Raw genomic sequence first — 25,631 nt, 5'->3', positions numbered from 1 at the left:
TATTAATTGTTTTTGTCCACACAGTCTATATTGTCCATAACAGAGTCTGTCTGTCTGTCTATCACGCTAGCAAAACAGTGGGTTAACTTCGCCAAAACAAGTTGTTTGACCTTTCACGGTCTCCGTAGTTCCCTTGCAGCGCGAGCACGGTTACGAGCGTTGAACATGAACGGAGACACAGGGGAATCGTAGCTCTGAGAGAGCTGTGTGAAGCTGACACCCCGCTCTCTGCGAGCTGTGTGAAAAGCTGTGTGAAAAGCTTCACACAGCTCCGTATCTGATCGGGGAACGCGGCTCGACGTAACAGCAGCAACTCGAGCACATTACTGTCCCCTATATGTCAAGAGGACAAATAACACATTTTCTGTTCAAATTGCCAACCCGCCACAGTGGCGTGTGTGTTGATCAAATTCACCCGCCACTTCAAATATTTACCCGCATTTGGCGGGTGGCGGGTGCTAATTTCCACCCCTGATATCCAGTGATTATTTTCTGAGCGTTTCATTTAAATCCATCCACTGGTTCGTGAGACAGTTTGTTGACAGACAGACAGAGTTGACTTCAACAGTAGCTAGAGCTTGGTTGGCTCTTAGCTGTGGTTCATGAGACATTTTGCAAAGTTTGACAATTACTCACCAAATCAGGCCATTACATTAAACAGACCATTACATTATCGCCTGTCTTTCAGCAGAAGGTGATAAACAGAGTACGACCAGAGTCACTGAAGTAAGCCACCACTAATGCAGCACCATTATGGAGGTTGAATTAAAAAAAATAGATAGGCCTATTTTTATTTGTGAAAAAGCTCTGCCTCAGACTGAAAGGACACCAGGAATAATTCAACATTTAGTTCATTTATCATACTGCCTGGCAAATGTCTGACCTGGACAAGCTTAAGTGAGAGGAAAACCCTGCAGGAGCCCAAAGTGCATAAGGTCATCAATCCTGAGGTGCTTGTATGAGTCTGGATCAACACGAGTGCCCTCACACTGTGTATACACACACTTACAGGCCAAACGTCTGCAGCCTCTGGGTCACAGTCAAAATCAAGAACCTTCATGCAACTGTGTAATATTTTTATGCAACATGGTCTATAGTAGTCAATGCAATAAGTTTTAGGCTACACAGTCAAGACTAAAAAGTGAATATATTTAAAATCAGAATGTCTTTCTCTTTAAAGTCTCAATAAACTGACTGAATATGTATTTAGTAAAAAAAAAAAAAAAACTTAATGTTTTTTAATTGTTTATTGCTTGTTTTGAAATAAGGAAAATGTTAACCACTTAATTTCATGTCTATGCACCCACATCTAAACACAAACCTTTTTATTAGTCAGCATTGCGTTTTGGCGTGATGACACACGCAATCTCAATCTCTGTAATGGGCTAAGGGCTTTCTTGTGAAAGTGTTGTGGTGGCGAGTGAAAAACCAAACAGTTTGATCAGCAAAGAAGAAAAAAAAAAAAGCCAAAGCCAAAGCTGAATGGACATATTTCTGTTGCATTATGTGGTGCAGCCTTCTGGTAAGTCGTCCTTCGGAGGTCATTTATGGTTAAAATGATTCGGAATTGCAAGTCCAAACACATATTTACTCCCGCAACAAAAATATCACTCACAGCCACCCCCAAATACAGACACCCGCCCACACAAACACACCCAACACATATTTATAGGGCAGATTAGAATGGTCGTAGAATGAGCATGAATTTGAACCCACAAAAGAGCCTGAGGTTCTTGGATGAAGTTCCAGCTCTCACCCCACTGCAGTGACTCATTCTCAGATACAACTACTTAACATCAACCCATCTCAGTCAGTGCAATACACACTAAAATACACACTGAAAGTACATTTTCCTATTCACTTTGATTGTGAATTGTGGATTTGATTCTACATCTAATGTGCAAGTTTGCATCATTTATTTGCATGGAGGGAAAGCAGAGTGGAACGATGACTAACATTCGAAGAATCAGGAATGCAGGGTCTGTGCCCTAAAAGTGATTTTATATGACCACTCAGAGATGAGTCAGGACCATGAGCTGCTGCCTGGAATAGTGGCTCATCTGTGATGTGGCTCTTCAGAGGGACAGCAGGATGACCACAGAGTCTTTGGACCATAACAGTGCTGAAAAAGGGCAGTAAGTAACCTGTGAGGGTGTTTTTCCACTTTCTACAACTCCAGTGTGAAAAAGTTGGGATGTTGTGTAAAATGTAAATAAAGCTGAATGCAATGAAACATAAAAAACATTTGAAATGCTTACATTAAAAAAAAGTACCTTCTTTTGTTTTTGTTTTTTTGTGGGGGGACAAAAACAGCTATAAATTGAATTGAATTGTATGGCAGCTATAAATCTAAAAAAGAAATGCTATTTTTTGTTATGCATTTTGCAAAGAATTAGGTTATTTGGCAACAGGTCAGCAAGAGGACTAAATATAATAAGAGTATTTTAGAGAGGATGAATCTCTGAAGTAAAGATGGGCAGAAGTTCAACATTCTGCAAATAACTGTCTAAACATAGTGGAACAATTTAAGAATAATGTTCCTCAGCAGGCAATTAGAAATCTGAGTATTCTATCATCTACAGTTCAGAATATTATCAAAAGATTGTCTTGTGGTCAGACACATCAAACTTTGTGGTGTTTATAGTTTACAAAAACAAATTTCATTCTCCATACGAAAAAAGAGAGGGACGATCTGGCCTGTTATCAACAGTTCAAAAGCCTGCCTCTCTGATGGTATGGGGGTACATTAGTGCATCTGGCATGGGCAGCTTCCACACCTGGAAAGGAACCATCAGTGCAGAAAAGTATGTACAGGTTTTGGCACATATCTTGCCAACATCTTTTTCAGGGAATACTTTGCGTATTTCAGGGAAACCATGTAAAACCACGTACTGCATCTATACTTTCCTATTAGAGGAGTCCAGGTGCTGAACTGAATCTTTTAAAAAAAATTACAAAAAGCATGGTTAAAAAGTTCAAACAGTACTTTGTTTTTGCTTGATTACAAAATTATTTATTGAATCAAAAAACAAAAATCATGTAAACAAATTTAACTGTGCAACTCTTCAAAGAAAAAAAAAGCAGTAGCTTATAAAGTCTCCGCCCTATTGGTATAAATCAAATCTATCACCATTTCGTTGTTTTACAAAAAAGGCAACACTGCTGTAGGTTTGTCTGTGCAGAAGAATCCATCTCTGCAGTGTTGAAACTGAAGCAAAATAAATCTCTAATAAACATTTAACTGAACTCACTTTAGTCAAAATGACTCCAAAATGCAAAGCAGCAAAGACTCATAGCTGAATGTGGATGCTCAGTCTAAAGGGGATTCAGCGTACGTTATATCCAACTACTGAAAGCCATTTAATGGCAACATCAGCTCTCCTTTACAGCTCCTCCGTGCTCTCACTTTGACATAAAAAGCAAAACATAATGCAATATTGCTTAAATTAGGGCAATGCATTATGTTTACAAAAGCTTTCCTGGTTAATAATAAATATCCACATTACCAAGGTGATGACTTTGTAATTAAAAAGGAAGCTACTATTCACTAATGGTGACTTCCATCGTGTAATTGAATCAACAGGGCTTCAAAACAGCAAAACGTTTCTTCAAGTTATCAACTATTCTAGACAATATGAAGAATTTTAACATAGATAGGGTTAGAAGTTTAAACAGGAACAGGATGAGCTAACAGGCACAAGCAAACTACTGCCATTTCAGTCCTCTGAGTCAGAAATTACCATCACGAATCAGATCCTGCATCAAAACATCACAAAAAGGCAATCGAAACATTACACTAAATCAGGAAATATAATCAAATGTTGTAATTGCACTCTTACAGAACGTGTATAGCAAACATCACATACATAACACTGATTGAGCAACAGTTGTAAGGCATCCATGACTTATTGTGCTAAAGGCAAAAAGAGAGAGAAACCAAAAATGAACCTAAAGTACCATTAAGTTTGCTTTCATTGGCACACATTTTGTACAAATCTCTGGTTTCAAATATTAAATCTGGGTACACATGGCAAGAAATATTCAGGAACGTGAATATGTAATAAAGTTGTATACAAATATTTTTCAAAAACTTATCATTAGAAGTTGATCGACTGAATATTGTAGGGGACATTACCTGTGCATTTTTAACCTCTGACTGCTACAAATGTTTGGCTACTAACAAACATTCTTCCTTTAAAGAAGAGGATGTGCATCTTTTTTAACAAAAGTCAAATAATCATGAAAGTGACAATATTCTTGTTTTGCTGGTCTTGAAAACTGCATTATTGTACCAGAGGGCATTACATGCTCCATATAGACAGCTTAAAGATATATATATTGTTTGTTTGTTTCTGAAGTGCAAAATGTTTAACTAAAGTTGTGACTCAGTCTAGTTTTCCAAAGGCCTTATAAAAGCTCAATGAAAAAGTAAAACAAGCAGAAATTCCATTATAAAACTGATCATTTGTGTTATTGTGGCGTGGGTGTTAATGTTCAGGGGCTGTAGATGAGGTTGATTTAATAATTCCCAGTCTGCCGTTCACTTGGATTGTCTTCGTAGGCACAGAGACCTGGTAAAAAAAAAAAGAAGAAAGAAATGCAACAATTCACTTTCACATTTCTGCACTACAGCACTGTGATGCAATACAAAGTTTTAAATTCTTCATGTTTCTGGGAGCTAATTTTACCCAGGTTCTGACCGAAAACTGAACTCTACCTACTTGAAAATATTCATACATCAGCAGCAAACTGACTGTCATACTAATCTTTGCACAATCTGCAATTCATCTCAAGTTTCCTGGGTGCACGGCTGCAGGAGCATGACATGTGGAACCGGATTGGAGCTGTGAGATGAGAGAAGACTCTGTTTCATCTCACTATGTTTCTCTGTTTCTGTCTTGGTTTCCTCCCTCACTCTGTCCTGACTGCCTTTATGTATTCTTTCTACATCTGCAGATCAAAAGACATGAAAGATATTTAGATGCAACTTTTTTTTCCCAAATGGGAAGCTTATGATCTTAAAGTTTTACGCTTCCACCAAGCTACAGCGTATTTTTAAATCCAACACGACTAATTCTGGGTGAATGCTGGAACTTCCACAAATAATCACTCCGAGTTGTCTAAAGGGAGTCAGATCTCGTATTTTCCTGTACCTTTTTCAGCTTTCCAGCTCCAGATCCAGAGCGAATAGCCTCCAGCATCGCCTCCCTGGCCATGGCAGGGTTCATGGGAGCGTTTATTTGAACTGCAGAATTAGGTTTACCCTGGGGCAAGACAGGGGGAGGAGGTGGAGGTTTACTGGTAGGTGGAGATGGTGGCGAGGTAAAGCCGGTGGAAGAGCCCGTCGAAGATGGAGGGGAAGGGGAGGAGCCTGAACTTCTCTTCTCCTCAGAGGTTTCCTTCTTGAACTGCTCGAGCTCATCGGCAGCCTCAGATTTTGTCTGTGGTCAGAGAAGGGAGATAATGTTCACTGTAGATAAACAGTCATATGACAGCTGCTCACAGAAATGTAGCTGATGAGTAACTGATACATACATTGCTTCTGAGGTATGTTTCCTCAAACAAATTCACTTCTGTTCATGCTAAACATACACACTGACAAGCTCTTATTCTGTTCTACGTACATATGCCACTCCTTTTAAATTAAATTAAATTACATTAGGTTTATTCCTATGAGAAATTTGTTACAGCACCTTCTGGTAGTACCAGTCAATTAGCTTAGGGAACCCAAAATGAGTAGGATTCATCCAGCAGAGACCTTTAATCTTTGTGTGCGATTTATGTATATAATTTAAATCCTTATCAAAGAGCTCAAGTCTGACCAAAACCGCCCCCTCTAGCAAAAATTGGAAACACAGTTAAATGTAAAATGTAAAAAAATTGGTATCTACATGAACATTAAATGAAAAATTCATGCTCATTGTAGAAATATTTATTCTTGCTGTGATCTTTTCCATTGTATGATCATCTCTCCTACATTCCTATGGGTACAAACAAACAGTAACAAATTAATGTTGCATAAATACTGATCAGATTTTTGTACCTTCTTCAGTCTGTTCATGTTGTTTTGGGCTCTAATGGCAGCTAGAAGAGCAGATCGTTCGTTCTCCTCCTCAACATAAGTCGCTTTCTTCATGTTGCTGTGGTTAGTGGATATCTAATGGTGAAACAAAAACAAGAAAAAGAGTGCGGCCTTTCTTCAAACACAGTAACTTGTTAGAGGACATCCACACATTGTGCAGTGTTCAGGTTGACGTTACCTTCTTCAGTCTGTCTTTGCCTCCACCTGTCTGGATCGCCTCCATCAAGCTACTGTGCAGAGACGTCTCTTTCTCAACAGATTTACAGATGACTGGTTTGAACTTTTTAATGGGTCCGAACACCGTCACAGCAGCAGGTCCAGGGGCTACATTATTGTCTGATACTGTGGCTGAGGACTGTGGTTTCATGTCCTGAGATGTATCCTTCATGTCCTGAAACAAACAGTCAAAAATTATTGAAAAAAAAAAAAAAAAAATAAAAATTATGTTGTTTTGTTAAAAAAACAAAAACTCCAACACTTATGTGATGTTGTATAATTCAAGTTTTACTTACATTTATGTGTTCTTGGGATGTGATCTTTTGGGCTATGGGTGGTTTGGAGGATGAGTGCAGAACAGTGATTCTTGATGGGCTTGAGATTCTGGGTTGATCCATTTTGATATATTCTCCCATAATATTGTCCGTCACTCTTTTTTGAGTGAATCCACTGTTATTACTCTTGACTGTTTCTGGGTCCAACACAGGAGAGCCTTCTTTGCTGGACACGGCACAATTTGAAAACCCTTCCTTGTCTAATTTCACTTCTCTGAAATCTCTCTGACTATCTGACACATGCTCTGGGTAGCTTGTGGACCTCTTGGGACCAGGAAGGATGGGTGCAGATATAGAGGCATTCTCCTTATTGTTTGATAAAGACGACTGGGGGGACAAGAGTGGAGTTACTTGAACGAAAGGTCCTGACCTCTGGACGCCAGCAGCAGTCTGTGTTTTCAATGACTTGGCAGAGTCGGGGCTTTTTGGGATGCTGGTAGGTTTAACTGAAGTCTTTGGGGTGTACTTAGCGATGGCAGAAGCCACATATTGGCTTGAGGTTCGCCTGGATGGTCTGAGAAAGTTCAGCTGGTGTTTTAAGTCTGAAGGCAGAGGAGGGGGAAGGGCAGGTTTACTTGGCAACTGAGCATAACTGGACACTGAAGTCTTGCTCTCCACCTCAATCCCCTTTTTATTTGCGGGTGTGACATCTTTCACAAGTTCGTTAGTTTCTTCCTTCACCACCACTTTAGGCTGAACTGTCTTTGCAGTTTCAGAAACTGCACTTTGCATTGTTTTCTGCTTTTCTGCGGTATTGGTCCTTAACTTGGCTTCCAAGCCAACAGTAGGAGGAGCACTGCTGAGTCCACTGATGCTGTCCTTAGTTTTATCAATCAGAGCTGTTCTGTGAGCCACAACATTTTCTTGTCTTTCAGTGGAGCTCCAAAATGCTTTGGCATTTTCACAAAAAGGTACACCCTTGGAAATATCTGACTCAGATGACCTACTGACTTTGTTATGGAAGATACCTGCTGTCACCATATTTCCTTGATCATCTATCCTAATGGCACCAGTGCTTACTGTCCCAGCTGACTGTTTTACAGCAGCATTTAAGGTGGAGGGTTTGGGAGGGACCACGGTAAAAGTTTTCATACCAAAGCGTGATGGGACGTTGTGAGTGATTTTACCATTTGCGGTGCTAAAGCTAGAGTTGTTTCGGGAAGCTCTTTGTATCTCTTTCTTGTTTTCTGCAGATGATGATATCTGAATCACTGGTGAGAGATTAGGTTTCTGTAATGACTGAGCATTACTTTTAGGGAGATCACAGTCCATCTCAGTAGTCTTGTTTTTTCTTTGCACATCCACATTAGATCTCACAGACAGAGTGTGTTTCTCCTCTTTCACATGCTTTGTATCATCAATACTCAGCTCTTTAAATTTTGTCTCTAGTATTTTCTCTTCCTTTTTAACACCTGTAGATTTGTTCTCTAGCGGTTTGTTAATCTGCTCAAATTGCTCCGATTTTGCACTGCTCCTTTTTTGACTGACAGCAGCTGTATAAGCATTGTTGTTTTTGTTCTGTGGCTCCACATTAGACTTCTGACAAAAGCCTGGATCTGTAATGAAATTGAAACAAACAAAAGAAAAACCACAACAAATCAGTCAATAAATCAGAAAAAGCATTTACATAAAGGGTTTTTAACTTTAGTAGGACACTGATGAAACAGTCGCTAGTTTTACCTTTGCAGTCAGCTGACTCAGTCTTGGCAGGTATTTTTACCTCATGCACTACAATATTATGGTCTTCCAGTACTTCATCTATGGCTGTGACTGGCACATACATGTCTACTAAAGACACAGGTACTTCATTACTGTCAGTGGACTTGGTAAAAAAGGTGTGTGTTGTTGAGACACCATCTGTGTTGTCTGAAAAAAAAAAGAACAAGATCAAAAGGGTTAAACTAGACTGTAATTCAGGAAATAATTTGACTTGTTAAATTATTATTATTTTGTCTAGAAAAGATGTTTTATTTTGGGAATGGTGAGGTGGCATGTTTTACAGCTTTTGGATGGTGGTGTTATGTAAAGTGTTGTATGTCAAACATATACAACTCGACTGCTGGGCTGATTCATTAAAGACATAAATCAGTTCTAGCTGAACTGTGTCTTTTTGGCATTCCCCTCACCTGCAAGGTCTGATTCCAAGTCTGCCAGAGTCTGGTGGAGCTGAGCTGTGAGCTCGGAGTCATCTTCAAAGCTGTCGACTGATTGCTCCTGAGGGCTTGTGTCAATTTGACTGAAAATGATACAAAAAGCTGTGTGAAAGACAACTACACACACATAAAAACCAACATGCAGAGTGTATCGACACTCACTGCCAAAAATGCTAAGCACTCAGAAGGAATGGTCTGATTTAGAAGTAGTTTGCTCTGTTGGGTGTGTAAATGATTTGCTTTCCAAGAAGCTGGTATGTGTAGAATGGGCACCAGAGGACATCAGTGTTATCACATCAGGCAGTTGCCGAAGTGTCCGAAAGTCAGTCAAAACAGTAAGTAAAGATGATCAGATACACAGGATGCTTGTAGACATACTAAATGGTCATTAACAGCATTTGTCGCAGTGTAATGGGATTGCGTTGAGTTTGCATGAGGCCAGGTGGTTGTATTGTGCAATTGCCCAGGATGTGGGACCTTTAGAGGTCACAGTATCTTGATGTTGGAACCAGTGGGTACATGAGAGCATCCAAACAAAGTTATTGGACTCTTTACAAAACCCAACTGGCATCAGCTGGACTACAGGTTCACCATATCATGGATAAACTGCCATTACTTCGAGTGGTGCCATAATCAGAGGGCAAGAATGTCAGTGACAGCACCCTGGTACAATCGATTTGGTCAATCGGCCAGAGCTCAGGGGCCAGCAACAACAGCTGTAGGCCGACTTGCTACTGGAGAGGATACAACAACTGTATGACTCTAGTCTGGACTGAATCACCACTTGTACTGCAGGAGTGCCATACTCTACTGACTCTACTGCACTACCAAGTGTATTAACCATGCAAATCATTGCAATGTCACATGACCTTTTTAACATGTGTAGGTTCATTTCATTAACATCACCCTGCCTGGGTACTGAAGTTCTTTTTGCCAATGAGTGTATAATGCAAAAATGACTGCTGTATTAAGGCACAGAAAACACAACACAATGCAAAGCTGCTGGATTGTTACTTGGAGCTACCACAAAAAAAATACATTTGACAATTTGTTTCATTTTACATTCAGTACCTTTCCACGTAAAACTTGGAAATTAAAAGGGTAAATGCAGTTCAGAGGTAAAAGAAAGCACAAATAAGAGTACATGTTTGTTCAAAGTTAGATTCCAGTTTTTATTAAAGCTTGCTGGCTTTAAAACACACTGCTTACTGACTTCCTCCACTTTTTTAGGGTTCCAAAGAGCATTCTTTTGAATTAGTGTCATATTAGCCATAACAAATTGTAACAAGAAGGCCAAACCAAATAAAATTTATCTTCTAAGAAACTTGGACTTGCCCTCCTTTCCTCAATAGTTCTGTGAAAACAGGGTTACAGTGCTTTCCTGGAATACTGACAAGTCAGGAACAGACCCCAGTTTCATTAGGTTTCTAGGAGTAAGAACATCAATCCAGCATCTCTGGTTTGGGCAGGCAACCATTTCCCAATTTAAAGAGCAAAATAAAATAAAAAAATCTGGAGCACCATTTTTTTTAATGAAAAGGCTTTTGAATAAGGGTTTAAAACCAGAAACATGAAAGCTCAGCATAAAAAACAGAGTGTCAGCTTTGACCACAAGTCAAGAACAATATGGTGGAGTTACTCTTGGTTACAATCTTATTGCTGACAGTATAAATGTGGAAAAGTTTGCTAAAACTGTCACACTATATAAAAATACAGGTGTGTGCATGTGTGTGTGTGTGTGTGTGGGGGGGGGGGCGCTTGGGGGGTGCCATACGTAATAATCTCAGTAATTAACTATAAGCAGGTTTTTAGTTATTTTGCAAGAGAGTAAATAAAAACAGAATTAAATAAATAACTAATCATAAAAATTCAAATAAAATGACAGAACTGGTCAAAAATATAGGTGGAAGAATAATAAGTAAGAATAAGAATAGTAAGTATAGGTCTAGAAATGATAAATGATGGAGATTGGCCCTTTCAAACAGAACAACATGCACTGAGCTTACTGCTGGATTCAGCACACTGATCAAAAAAGTTACTAATCAAATCATTGTGTTCAGTTCTTGCAACTTTATTATTGCCTGGCAGAACTTTTGTTTATATGCAGTGTTTATGTTGCCAAAACTGTAGATGTATATATTATTTTTTTCTGTCTACATAGAAAATACACCAACATTTGGATGGGAAATAGTTTTAAAGATTCAGATTCTTTCTGACTCTGACCTTTTGTCATGAAAGTCAGTGACAAAGTTCTACAAGGCTGAAATTTCATGCATCTTGTGCTTAATAATGTCTACTGAGTGCAGCATCATACTGTTATCGGACAAGCGTAATGTCTTATAATATTTGCTTCACTTGATCTGCTCCTCATCGATTTGCCGACACGCAACCCGTCTGATTGTGAGGACAAGAAGCGAGGGAGGAGTTTATCTCTTAAATGGAGGAAAAGCTCCTGCTGGAAGGAGTTAAAACAGCGATGAGCTGTCAGCGCAGTCAAAGGTTATTGCATCATTAACACTTAAATACAGAAACATTAAATAGAGACAAAAGAAACTGAAATTACCCGTCTAATGAACAGACTGAGGTTAAACTTAATCATAGTTAGCACATTTAAAGTTTTTTTTTTATTTAAGACTACATTTTGATTTTGTCACCAAAACAACCTGTTATTTTTATATCAGCCTTAAAGTTGAGGTGAACACGTCACTGTTGTTGATGTATCTGAGTGGAGCATCTGCGGTGTGCACCCTATGATGATGCCGTTTTAAATGGTGTGCAGCTATTATGCGCACTGACAGATATGTGATGCAGAACCACAGTCTTTTATTATAAGAAGTGCGACTACTACACTACTTTTCCCCTTCACTCTTGATCCCCCCCATCACCTCTCAGTTAAATGACACCCTCTCTACCTGTGTTTTGGTCTCCAGGTGACACATCCCTCATCGCTGTCACTCGAAGTGGCCCTCGGTGGTTCCCCAAGTTTCTCTCCTCTGCCTTCAACTCTTCCATCCACTGAAAAACTCCCATCCGGAGACGTTGGTTGGGTGTCAGATGGAGAGCTGATGACACCCGAGTCCTCGCCCTCTTCCATCACTTCAAAGGGAGCGTAACCCTGGCCAGGCAGGCTGCTGCCAACACTGCTGCTGTCCAAAGAGGAAGTCTCAACCTCGGGTGCTGCAGTTTCTTGTTTCTGGACACTGGAGCTCTTCGTTGAATGAGGCCAAGCTGGGAGAGGATAGGAGAAAATCTTAGTATCAGTTCTATGCATTCTCACACCGTTCAAAAGTGTTAGCCAGGATTTACAAACTGAACTTCAAAACAAAAAACCTCCAGGTAGTTTGGTTTAGTGCAAAAAATGGGTAAAGTTGAGAACAAAAAATAAAAGAAGCTGAGGATGCAGAGAGAAGATGAAGAAAAGAGAGGGAAAAAAAACAAAAGATCTATTTATGTTAGTTTAAACATTTATTCTGACACCGCACACACACAAGCGTGCAAAGGCCAAATACACCGAACAAGCCTGGAGCACAACCACTTTTGGCATGCTGAAATATTTTTATGATGTGTGGACGAACTTACTGTAAACAAACACGTTTAATTACATTTTTAACATAGTGTTTTAGGTTCAAACGAAAGCTGGTATTGGCTCATACCCCTCAACTCTTCAGTACAGTCATGGGATGGTCAGTCCTGTGGGTTTTGAGAGACTTTATTTAGAGTGTCACTGATCTCATTGAACCCTAGGCCAAGGGGGTAAAAATCAATGTAGCATTTGTTTGGTTTTCTGCAGGCCAGCCAGCATGCATAGTCCTGGGAATTCAACTGGGGATTCTTTAAAATGATTTAAACAGTAAGTGACCTTGTTTTTAAGTATCAGGTGTAGGCGAAAATGAGCATGGGTTTGGACAAGCATCGTGCTTCCTACTGGGTTAGTGTGCGTGTGCGTGTGTGTGTGTGTGTGTATCGTCAGCTTTGGGCTTCATCCTAATGGTGCAGAGAACAGTCAGTTCCAGGAGATGTGGTGATGACTCATAGGGCTGTCCTCCCAGCTCCTTCCCAGCAACTGCTGAATCATGCCAGTTACAGCCACGGTCGTCACACATTCACACAGAAAAATGCAAAAACATGCACACGCACACACACACTCAAACTGTCACCCTCTCCTACATGCTTATTCAAATACACAAACTTCTCAAAACTCCAACTCAGAAAAGACCTTAAGCACAAACTTCTGTTAAACATAAACAAAACTTGTCTTCACTTCAAAGCTGTCAATTTAGTGATATGCTCCTTGTCAAAATCTGACCATCCATGGTTAAATTTCTTCTGAATATTCATTTTGCTTCACAGCAACAAAAAAAAAAACATCCACTGCCAGATTTCCACTGACAAAGAATTTGCATCATACCCCAAAGGCTTTGAAGTTGCACAGCTCCTAATATGCATGTGACATTAAATATACTTGCTGTAAATGTAATAGGATCAAAGTATAAGAGTTATTCATCATTCTTGACTTCAAAAAATTCTGAAGTAACCCAATAATTGCATTCACACAGCACAGAACAAGTCATGTCTTGACAAAAATGGCTCAAATAACTTTACTAAATTCCCACAAAACAACACAGCAAAATGGTACTTTGAAAACATGCAATATACCTAATATGGTGCTCAAAATGGTAAAAAGTTGAGTTCTATAACAGTTTTTATTTTATAAATGTAACCCAAAATAACAAACATTTTAAATAGCACATTTGAAATCTGAAATCTTACCAAGCATTAGAAATAAACCTCAGAAAGATATTTTGGGTTTTTGGAAGTGGGGTTCTGTAGAAATATTATGAATAGCAATATCTTATCTGCTGCATATAGTCTTTTAAATGGCTTCAACTCAGACAAATAGGAGCATAATTCTGATTGAATTGACAAACTAAAGGCTAGTCCAAGCAGGGACAAGACCAAAGTGGATTGTAGTCATCAGAAAACGTCTATCTGAAAAGTTTCACAGCAGTTCACGTGGAAACTATCATCGTCATTTTATCATTACACAATAATTCTGGCAGAAATATTATGATATTCCTGCTGAATGTGCCCCAGGCTGCACTGAGAATGCTACTGCTAACTGCTGCTGCAATTTGCACTTGCAAAATGAATTAGCTCTATGTACATAACCATATAAAGGACAGACAACAGGGTACAGGTTTACAAAATAGTGTTTATATGAACTATAGTGAAATTGTCAGGATTTGAGCCGTTTTAAGACAGCAGCAATCCACATTGGTCTTGGCCCGCTCAAACTAACCGTTAGCCCTTAAGTGCAGTCAAAATTTAATTTTCTCCCGACAGACTATTATAGTTATTTACAACAGGTAAGATAGCATTGCTTATAACCGATCCACAGAACTCAACTTTAAAGGGCTAAACAATTACTTTAACACAGCCTCCAAACATAAAATTAAAAAAAATAACCAGCAAGCAGAATCATTGGATGAAAAAAAAACTTTAGGACAAGAGCTTGTCTTACATATTACTGTTTTAAAAAATATATTAGCCATTATCTGATAAAAGTAACATGCTCTATGTAAATCACAACCCTCCCATGTTATCAGCAAAGTCAGTCTTCTTCCAGGTTTCAAGTTTCTAAGCCGAGCCTTTATACGAGGCACTGAGAGAGAAACATCCACTGTCCTCCTATCGATCTGCAGCTATCAGAGATTTGCTGTATCACGTAGCCCTGCCTGACTGTCCTCTGACCACATTCTGTCTGTCCACTCGCAGCGTAACTCAGCTCTGATCTCATGCACAGCTGCTGGCAACCAGAGAATAACACAATGAAATGTAAAACCAAGCACTTTATACATAATACATACTTTTGTTTTGTTTTATAAAAAAAGGGAAGAAAAACAAAGCAAGACTGGCAACTAACACATCAAGTAAATGCTTTGGTAGAAATAAAACTGAAATATTAAAACTCAAACTAAACCCAAGCACAAGGGAATTAATGAATTATGAAGAAGATCTGTCAAATGAATGATCGCTAAAGAAAGACGACAGAAACTCTAAATAGGCCGATAAAAAGAGGGTTGGCAGGATGAAGGAAAGGTTGGAGCCAGAGAAAGACTTCAGGAGCGTTTGGTACGCAGGCGCACAGGTCCACAGCAGTACACTACAAAGGAGGGAGCAAAGAAAAGAAAAGGTATAATGTGAAATGACCACATCTTAAACCAATCATGTGGCAAAAGTGGTAACAAGAAAACAGAAGCAAAATGAAAAATATTCTAGTCATCTGGCGTGATAATACAGAAAACATGATGCTGGCTTACATGTTCAGCATCACTCAATCATCTTTTATATTATGCATGTAAAATACCGGGATGTATTGTTTATGTGCAACACCAAAGGCTCTCCAGGTGATTGGTTTCGACCTCAGCCCTGACCTTTTGAACCCTGAAGAGCCAAATGTTCTTGAGAATGATATTCAGAGTTTGAAGCACCTCGACCTCAAATGGACCCAGTATGACCTAAAACCTCCGGAGTCCAAGTCAACGAAGGAGAGACTGAATACATCTTAGGGCAAATTTCAGTAGACCTATACACAAACTGGAGAGCAACTTCGATTTGGACAAATAAAATAAGAAATAAAAAGTGAGGAGAGCAGTTTCTAGGTGAAGAAAATCAATAAAATACATAAAGAAAAGACGGCTGTAATTCTGTAGCAGAATGATGAGATTAGTATTCGAGCTGTTGAAAACAATCCCTGAGAGTCGCCAATTAATTTAATAGTCGCTCTCTGAGAAATAACTTACGTGTGCAACTTTTTTGAAACAAAATGTGTCATTCCTGCTGCCCCAGGCCAACCAAACGGTGAACCGTGGGCAAAACTGTTGTAAAGACAAGTTTATAAACAGATTCATGCAGCACCATTCCTGTTTTCACCACAAGAAACATGTTTTTTTTTTTAGTGTGAAAAACGTGGAGCACGCTACATATTATCAGTTTCATCAAATTAATTAGAATTTTAAACATTATTATGTCATCACGTTCTACAGGTATTTAATTAGGTATTTAATTGGCTGCTGTTGACAGAACCATTAGACTTGTACTGAGTGATTACTGTCTAAAGAACTGATAACAATGTGGGGGGGGGGGGAAGAGATCTACACAAATAAAACAGGAAGCTGAAAAATTGGATAATATTAGTCTGGTAAACATACTGACTAATGGGAATAAAAGCACCCAAAGTGGAAAGAGAATGTGGTGCGGTACAGCTGAATCCATTTATTAACAATGTTGTGGATTATCAGCATGCAGGCTCTCAGCCAGCATATGCTGTCAAGGTGCAACTTTATCTCTTTACTCTGTTGCTGCTGAGGAAAGAAAATGAAAAAAAAAAAAAACAATGGCTGAAATGTTAAACTACACTTTTTAATCAGAAGAAAAAACTGCAAGATAAAGACAATAAATCTTTAACAATTAGTTTTGTCCCCCTTGGCTAAATCTGTCTAGTAAATTTCTGTCTCAACCTTTGCAAGCAGAACGCAGCGACGCTTGGCTGCATGTTTAGGGCTGTAATTGTGTTTCACAATGTGCATATCAGTATTTAATGCCCGGTACGTTTTGTTCTTGCAGAGCACGTGCAGTTAACAAGCTGCACGGGAGAACTGTTCATAGTCTCTCAGAGTGATAAGATTACAAGCTAATGCTGAAGTTGTGTGCAGGACAAAAATGGGCATGCCGGTGGCCCTTTGGTTTGTACAGTGCAGTCATCCCAGTGGAAATACACATTTCACAGTACACTTTTTAACAAAATATGATCAGAACTGAAAGAAAATTCAACCAAAAAAAAATTCAGAAAAAGATTGAGCTTAGGCAGACGTGTCAGGCTAGAAAGAAGGTGAAAAGGCTGGGTTTATGAATTTATGAATGTTTATTATCTGCAAAATCCTGTTTTCTAAACTAGTCTTTTAATACTTTAACCTTCATCTTCCCCCCCATCTGCCTCTCTACAATACTTTTCTTCCTAAAACCCTTCTCGTCTCTCATTTTCCTCCTCATTACCCTGTCTTCCCCTTTGAAAAACCTGCCCACGCTCTGTTTTCTGCACTTTATTCTGCCACTCCTTTTTGCATCCTTTTTTGAGGTCCTTGGATCTCTCATCTATTTCCCTGACAGACACGCAAACGCTCCGCTGCCGTCCCACTTTGCCACCGAGAATATTCTGGGTTATGTGAAAGTTAATCTGAGGGCATCTGAAGGTCAAGTAGTTTGAATCTGTGACAGATTTATCTGCCTTTGTATCTGCCAGCTGCCAGAATTTTTCTGTTTGCATGCATATGAAAGAGATGGAAAGAAAAAAAAAAAAACGAGGTGAGGTGAAAAGGTAGATAAAACCTGAGAGACTGATAAGCTTAAGTGCAAAACAAGAGCTCCTTTGTCTCAAACTGTGATGAAAACCAGCACCACTAGTTTTTTGTCTTTCACACACAAACAGGCTCTCTTTCTTTAAGAGTTAGTAACTTCTGACAGGTATTGGTAAGAGGTGATGGGTAAAGAACCCGTGTGAGTGGGGGCCTCGTAGGTGGGCCCATTGCTCTCCCCAAAAGACACAAAGCTTTTATTCAAACCTTCGTGTCCATCGGATGAAGGACACCAATAAGAGGGATCCCCCCCCCCATCCACCGCCCGGGGGACACGCCTTCATGCAGTGCGGCCTCAGCGTGAGGCTTCTGACAGGTAACGTGTCAGATGTTACTGCGGAGTGACAGCTCAGCTCTCTGGGGCGGACAGGTAGGAAGCCTCTACGGGCGGCGTGCGACTGCTTTACTGCTTCATCACTGTCAGGAGCTCAGTGATAAACAGATGAAATTAGTGTCTTCCTCCATGATAGGCTTGTTTTGTTCCCAATCTCGCTTCAATTCACAGTGTGACAAATAAAAGGTATGATATACTAAGAATCCAGTGTGGCATAACAAATGAACAGGTGGACATTAAAGCGAAATAAATTTGAGTAATCTGAATGATTATATACTCAAAAACAATTAAAGCACATGTTTGATATAAACAGAAGTCAGTTGGGATACTACGTTACTATTAAGTTTTGGTTTAGTAAATATTTCATTCTTGTTCGTTGTTTGTAAATTTCACACTTTAACTTGTTGGATGCAGAAGAAAAATACATTCAACAATTTCTTTTACCTAAATAAGTGGTATTCTTTGACAGTTGAGCAACTCTGTTGTTTCAGCGTCACATATCTGGATTGGGTCTACGTCATCTTTAAGGATCGACTATGGTTATTAGCGAGTACAACTGCAGCTGCAGCAACTTCCCGGTGCAACCTGGGGGCAATTTCAGGAGGAATATCAAAATATTTCTGCCGGAATAACCATATAATGCAAAATTGATGGTAAAGGTTTTTAAAATATTGTTCATGTAAAAGTTATAAAATCTTTGAGATTGGAGTCGTTTCAAAACAGCAGCAATCCACTTTTGTCTTGCTCTTCTCAGATTAGCTGTTACCTCATTAATCCTGTCAGAATCCACCTCCATTTCTCCTAAATGGTCCAATAATTCTTGATTTAATGACTTCCCTCTGAAATTTACAGTTTACAGGGGAATGCACAGAATTTATTGCATTATTAGTATTCCAATATATTTCACATCCCTACAGTGTAATCTTAGCTCTGTGTGGTTTTGCCAAACAATTCTAATTCATTTGATAGGCAACAGAAGCTCCACGATTTTAATTTGTGACGAATGGACTCTAACATGTTTATTTGCCCTTTCATAAGCGTCCTCCCTTTTTGTTCTTAGGAAAAATGTTCCAGGCAAATAGGTCTTGGAACAACTCCTCTTCTCAGACGGTCACAGTCTTGCTTAACAATACTGTCAGGGATGATGTCAGCTTCAAACAACTCTTTAGTTCTGAATTCTTCCTCTTCTTCTTTCCTGTATTCATCTTACATCTTAGTTTTGGCAATGAGTGAAAAATAAATTACTTGGTGTTTTTGTTCAGAACATGAACACTGAAGTACACTTTAAAAGATTTGATATATTTTTGTAATTTTCCAATGTCAGTCTTTTAAATATTCCACAGCCGCAGAAGTTTTGTTACCCATCCTAGTCCATTGTTTTAGTTTGATCTGTTTTCATTCACTCAACAGGAAACACACAAGTAACACAAAATATGAATTCAAATAAAAAAAAATTTTTTGTTTCACTTAAAAGTTTAACTAGTGTAGAGTGAGTTCAGTCAAATCTGGTTATATTTATAAAAACCTTTGCCAAGATAAGTTTGAATTTCTACAGAGCCCGTTTTAATGAAAAATTAAACCAACCCTGAAAGATTACATTGACACAGCCCAGATAAATCAGTACTTTTCTTTTCAAATATATTTGAATTTATAAATCCACATCTCTATATGCTTTGTTTTCATACCATCTTACAGATATTTACCCATTCCACTGTGACGACTGTTCTCCACTTCATCCAGTTTCAGGTTCAGAGCCGACTCCATGTCTGACCTCGAACTGCTGTCTGAATTCACATCTTGATTTGTTTGGCCAGGTAAGCTCCTCGAGTCTTTTGTTGTGGGCTGGACCTGCACAGAACCGCTTGCTGTGCTACTAGTGCTGCAGGGCGAACCGGCCTGCTCGAGGTCGACATCAGAGTCGTCAAGGCTGCGACTGAGCTCCGAGCTGGAATCCTGCACAGCCAGGCTGTCTGTAGTGCTGCAGCTCAGGGACGGAGAGCTGCGGCTTGGGGTGGTGTCGCACACAGGTGGAGGCTGACCTGCTCTTTTGCGGGGAGATGGTTTTACTGTTTGCACGACAACTGAAGCGTCAGAGACTGTGGCTGACTGTGCCACCTTGTTGCGGCGGGCTGGGGTGGGAATTTGATCGGGAGAAAGAGCAGCAGGTGTCGAAGTGCCATCAGAGTCCTGGGTGATGGAGGATGGAGTGGGAGGAGGAGCTGGAGCCTTTCTTTTCCTCTGGCTTTCTGATGCAAGACCAACCTGACAAAAATATGTTAAAGAAAAGAAGGTACAAAATTAAAAAGTTAATTTATATGAGCACCTGGTACATTTGTGTGCCTGTGTGTGTGCACGTGTGTGCGTGTGCTTAACCATAAATTATTCAGTGAATTCAGATGTCAAGAATAAAATAGAGTTTACTATCAAGCAATCAAACTGAGTGGAGTCCTGGCAGAGGTCTGAGTCTGGCCAGTTAGAGTGTCAACATTCCTTTTAAATCATTGTGCAAAGGAGGCATATGAGGTCTGCCAACAAGTCATTTATTGTGATGCTGTAGTATTGTGACAGAGCACATACATTACATGTGCATTTTACTGTGGTATTTCCTGGTTTTTAGCAACTCAATCATTATTTAAGTATAATACTGTTACACTGATTTACTCTATGCCATAAACAATCCTTATTTCAGGGATGTGACAGCTCATCTATTAGTAACATAAAGTATAATTCCTGTATTTTGTTAAGCAACTTCTATTTTGCCATTTTCAGTTCAGTTCAAATGCTACAAGACATAAAAAAACTAAATTAAAGAAAGAAATACATCAAGTGATAACTCAATGCAATTGTCAATTTGATGGAAAATGCGAACTAAACAAAGACAATGTTATTTCTTTTTTTTATTTAAGTTTGAATAAATTCTTTTAACCACTTTTACTTTATTTGGCTCTCTGTGAAACTCAGCAGAGGACATGCCCAGAGCTGCAGACAGCGTTGCATCACTCAATGGGGCAAGAAAGAGATCGGGCCACCTTGCCTTTCTGCAGGCACACTGGGTTCATGCATGAACTCAGTGAACTCACAGCATGGCATGCTATAGAAATCCAAATGGCCCCCCAACAGGCTGTCTCTCTCTTTCACGGCTCTCCTGTTTTTCTTCCTTTCTTCCTTTCATACTGTATATACACGAACTCAAAAACAACAGTGGAAGTGGGCCAAAGTTGAGCCGCAGTGAAGATGGATGTGTGTCTGTGTTGTGTATGTCCCCGCATTTATTTATCTATATGTTTGTATGATTGTGCTCTCTGCAGGGTAGACTGGAGTTAGGCTGTGCTGTAAAAAGGAAGAAACCAGAGGCTACGACACACAGGCAAATGTACACACACTCTTATATATCAACACAAATTGTACTTTGAGTTGAGCTGAAGAGTATAAACGAGATTGGCAGGAAGGGTTAAATATTTGCTGCTTTCTTAGGCTTATGACGCCAAGACTGGGAATGCAGCATGTACTCAAGAACTCAAGATAAGACTTCAAATTAAATTGAATCACAGTCAGAGTCCAAATATACAGTTAGTTATACAAACAGATCTGAATTATGTTTACGTGTACTTATCATAAAAAACATAATTCGGTCATCGTGTCATTAGGGACAGCATTTAGAGTTTTTAAACAGCCTTTTTTAAGCTTTGAAGCCTTGAAGGGATCGTTAAGATATTCAGAAGTGGAGTTTGGTGGGAAGGTAATGAACAAATAATTGTTTAATTGTTGTAGCTCTCTCGACAACCTCAGTTTTGAGAAAGAGAGTTCGTTCTGACCAGACTGACAAGCTAACAGCGAGTCTGAGCGGGGCGAAACAAAAGGAGACTGCTGCTGTCTTAAAACAACTTTTAGTTTAAAAACTTTCACAGCTGTTCATGCGAGCACTACTTTCTGCATATTTTTCACAGCCAACAATTTTGCAGTGCACAAATATTCTGAGGTGCTTGATGCTGCACTGAAAGTGCAACAGCTAGCTGCTGCTGCTACTTGTGCTTGAATATACCCAATAAATTCGAAGGAAATAACTGTGCAATGCAAAAGTAACAACAATGTAAGATGTTTTAAAATAGTGTTCACACAAACCACAATAAAACTTTGAGATTAGCGTTGATTAAAGACAGCAGCATCTATTTTGCTCTTGGCCTTACTTGGTCTAGGAGTTAGCTTATCAATCTAGTCAGAATTAAACTTTTATTTTCAAACTGAGATCATTCAAAAAGCTATCTAGATCAGGTAACATTAATTACTCATAACCTTCCCACAGAACAATGGCAGATAAAATGAAAATTCTTGTAAACGAGTGAATAAGTTCACAATAAATGACATTCTTTACATTTTACTGAGAACACACAAGAAGACAGAACAACAGAAATCAATATAGAAGACACAAACACTGCACTGTTGTATGTTTTAAATATCTAAAAGGCCATGAAGAATAACAAGCAAAGAGCTCAACCTGGACAAGATGGTTTGGTCATTAAATTTTCCACTCTATGATTTGTGAGGCCAAGGGCCCCACATTTAAGCATATTGATCAGATAGGGCCACCCACGGAAGATTCAACCTGACGGCTTTACCATTCATCTGTTGTTTTGAAGGACTCTTTATAGGTCAGGCCCTTTGTAACAGGCCAGCATTACAGTGCTAATGTGGAATGTGAAATGGAGTATGTCAGAAAAGGGGGCAACACTGTATGTGCGTGTGTGTGTGTGCTTGGTCTTGGGCTTGTCAACATGCTTATTTGCAAATGCTTCTGTGAGCACAAATGTGCGTGCGTGCGTGTGCATGTCATAGGTAAAAATAGAAGCTGAACTGTGTCAACACTGAAGACACTGATGGCATAAACACCCTAACAGCAGGCTGGAAGACAGTTGGCAAGTGTTATTGTGTGAGTGTTATAATGAAGATGTATGGGTGTGTGTGAGAGGGAGCGAGAGAGATGAAAGGAGTTTTATGCAACAAAAAGTTTCCAGCGTGTGTGAAAATAAGGGTGGGGGCGACAAATGGAGAGGTGGATAAGGAGACACACAGCTACCCCAGTCCTACTGCTGTTGTCCAGCTTGTCCCACTAACCCACTGCATCAACAAGTAGAGGTAAATATTGTTTAAGTGCCAACTGTGGACTGAGTCGGAGCAAAGTGGTATTGATACACTTTCCACAGATCTGAATTAAAGCATAATTCAGATCTTTTGAATGAACCTCGCCACAACTAGAAACACGCACAAAGTTAGAGCCACAAACACCTGGGAACTGACCCAAACATGCATTTGTTCAGTTTGTTTTTTCAATCTTTTCGGCTAAATTTGAGCTTAACTTGTTTAGATGGCTTCTAATTCGATCACATCCTGCCCTACAGGAGGGGGGAGACACATGCACTCTCACAACCATCAAGGCCTACGCACCAGAACAAAAACATTCCTACACCTTATTTCGAAGCTTAAGACTTTTTTAACATAGAATAAAAGTTTTAATGTTTTTCCCTATATGGAAAGCTGTTTTTACTCACCTGGTATAAAACTTGTGTCTTCTAACATCAAAATGTAAAAGTTCTGGCAGACCTGACATATATATATACACTGTAGATATATACAGTCCTGACATCTGAACACAAAAAATGTCTAAACTTCTTTTTGTACAGCACACGTGTAATTAGCATTTTTGTTGCTTATACTATAAAGACTAAGATCATAAATCCGTGTATATATTTCATGAGCCACTCAGCTCCTTTACGTATAGAGATAAAAAGAGAAAATGTAAAATATACCCTGCCCTACAAAAGCCAGGGCACCTGCTGCTTTCAGCTGCAGCGCAACATAACAAAAACACGAGCTCGGCGTGAAGGATGAATAAGGGTAAGAAATGTACAGACAAAGTGCTGCCTGTTGGCTTTGGCACCTGCGGCTTTCTTTTTCCAGCGCTTCCAACTGATTCAGAGAAAAATGTTTTGTTTCTGCGACATATGTGTAGCTATATTATAGCCATACAGCAGGTGGGTAAACATCACACATCAGCAACAACCAGGATGTTTTCCTTCTTTTTTGTTTTTTTTGTTTTTTTGTACTGATTATGATTATTATCCACTGTTTTGCTCCGGCTCAGTGATTCTTAAAGTGTAACTCAACCTGAGTAACCTTTTGATGGAAAGACAGAGTAAAAAAAAAAAGCCTTCAATTAAATTGCTACAGTCGTAGTTTTTATGTTTGTTCATTTGTTTTTTAACATTACATAACTATACTTGGGCACAAATTGAACTAGCCATTAGCTCGTTCATCTACAGCAGGTAAGACATTTACTGCTTATACCATTACTAAAAAGATCTGAACGATTCCCTTAAGTTCAGGCCTTAAAAATCCACTTTGTTATAGACCTTTTGAGTAAATTGTCTGAATAAACAATTACGAAATAAAAATCAGCAACAATGCTTTAGTTACAACAGTTTGTTTTTTTCCTACTTTATTTCTTTGGAAATTTAACCATAATATCAAGATATTTCAGAACATCCCACATAAGGGCTTGAAGTCACATCACTTATAAAAGATCAGTATGATCTCACTTTCTAAGGTACATGTTTTCAAAGAAACATTGCTGAGAAAAGTCCTGCAAGAAAGTTTTGACTCTTGATATATTTATACAACGCTGCCAAAACAGTAACTTCATTGTAGTCCGAGGAAATCAATATAATATAAATGAACCAAGAAATGTAATTAGAAATCTAAATTAAGTCTGATTTATGATTTACTGGCAATTCAAAGCACAATGAGGTAGCAGAAAACAGCACCCTGTTTACTGCTGCTGATCTCATGACTCCATTACCCTTGCTCTTTAATGTCACTTACCCTGCTTTGAAACTTTATCCCGCCGTGTCATTCACTTGCAATCAGCTACATTACATGCTGTACTGCATTTCAGAGACACAAGTCCAAGGTTGATGCAATGTTAATGTTGTATAACCCAAATATAAACATTTAAACTGTCTGTAAGAATGACATCACCCTATTTGAACTTCTGTTGAATCTGCTCTCAGTCTCTCCTTCAGCTACTCAGTTCAATCCTTACCTCGTCATAAATACACAATCATGTGCATGGCTTCTCCTTTAAACACACAATAACAGATTGCCTATCAGTGCAGGAAAAAAAAAAAACAACAGTTTTCTGAACTCAATTTTCCAAAATCCAAACAATAAAAAAAATATTCCACAAGCTAACAGTAACAAAAATCAGATTTTATTATTGCTCTTGTTATTCCCACCACTGTAAAACCTCCACTGTGTAATTGCATATAGCACACAATATCAAATATCAAAAAAGATATCTGCACGTGACAGTATGTAGACAGTGTAAGCAGGCTCTTTATTTCTACATGTTGCTGACTGCTGCTGTCCCAGCCCAAATGGTTTTTGTAACAGAGCCAAGATTCAGTCAGTTCTTTCTCAACCGAATCATTGAAAAGGTAAACAGCTTGACTTATGTTCACCAGCTTCCAAGCTACAGAATCTGCTCAGAATTGAAAAAAATAAAAAGCGATCTACGACTTCATGTTTCTGTAATTCACCTAAACTGGCACAATGAGACAGAATAAACAATTCAAAACGTTTTATCTATTTAAAATCCAGAGTTAAATCTTGCAATTTTGAACAATGACCTCAATTATCAGCAAAGTTAAGTGCAAAACCTATATCAGAGGTGAACAATATTAAAAACAACATATACATTGGGATGCTTATGCAGTGCAATGACGTAATAAGAGTCATGCGGAAAAAAATACTTTTTATAATAATTACGGGGGATTAACCCCCCTAATTTATTTCAGAAAATTACAAAAAAAATGATATAAAGCACAGCTGCATTTAAAAGATAAACCATTGTTTACCTTCTTTAGGATGAAAACAGACAATTTAATAAAGCGGCTGATTCATTTTGACACAGCTGCTTTCGTATAATTACTTCTCTAACAATCTTGGCCACAGTGAATGATGTAAAGTTTCACTATGGCTCTCACTTCTGGCAGTTATACTTAATGACATCAAATTAGGATATCTGTAATTATTATAAATAAT

General features: G+C 38.9%; 1 protein-coding gene across 9 annotated transcripts in view; it reads right to left on the bottom strand.

Moving 5' to 3' along the window:
* Positions 1 to 3,788: 3,788 nt before the first annotated feature.
* The window catches only part of cobl (cordon-bleu WH2 repeat protein), a 51,647-nt gene continuing 29,804 nt past the window's right edge, over positions 3,789 to 25,631 (bottom strand). For all 9 annotated transcript variants that reach the window (XM_017409982.3, XM_017409986.3, XM_017409985.3 and 6 more), the window contains 9 exons: positions 19,238 to 19,796; positions 11,699 to 12,014; positions 8,760 to 8,869; positions 8,314 to 8,499; positions 6,595 to 8,189; positions 6,261 to 6,473; positions 6,044 to 6,157; positions 5,154 to 5,441; positions 3,789 to 4,571 (listed from right to left, as the gene is read on the bottom strand). In XM_017409982.3, the coding sequence (XP_017265471.1) occupies positions 4,488 to 4,571; positions 5,154 to 5,441; positions 6,044 to 6,157; positions 6,261 to 6,473; positions 6,595 to 8,189; positions 8,314 to 8,499; positions 8,760 to 8,869; positions 11,699 to 12,014; positions 19,238 to 19,796 (3,465 nt within the window). In that variant the 3' untranslated portion in view covers positions 3,789 to 4,487. The remainder of the gene's footprint in view (positions 4,572 to 5,153; positions 5,442 to 6,043; positions 6,158 to 6,260; positions 6,474 to 6,594; positions 8,190 to 8,313; positions 8,500 to 8,759; positions 8,870 to 11,698; positions 12,015 to 19,237; positions 19,797 to 25,631) is intronic.

Source organism: Kryptolebias marmoratus, linkage group LG16 (assembly GCF_001649575.2).
Source record: "Kryptolebias marmoratus isolate JLee-2015 linkage group LG16, ASM164957v2, whole genome shotgun sequence".
In the NCBI taxonomy this organism is placed as follows: Eukaryota; Metazoa; Chordata; class Actinopteri; order Cyprinodontiformes; family Rivulidae; genus Kryptolebias; species Kryptolebias marmoratus.
This window is presented reverse-complemented; position numbering and strand designations above follow the sequence as displayed.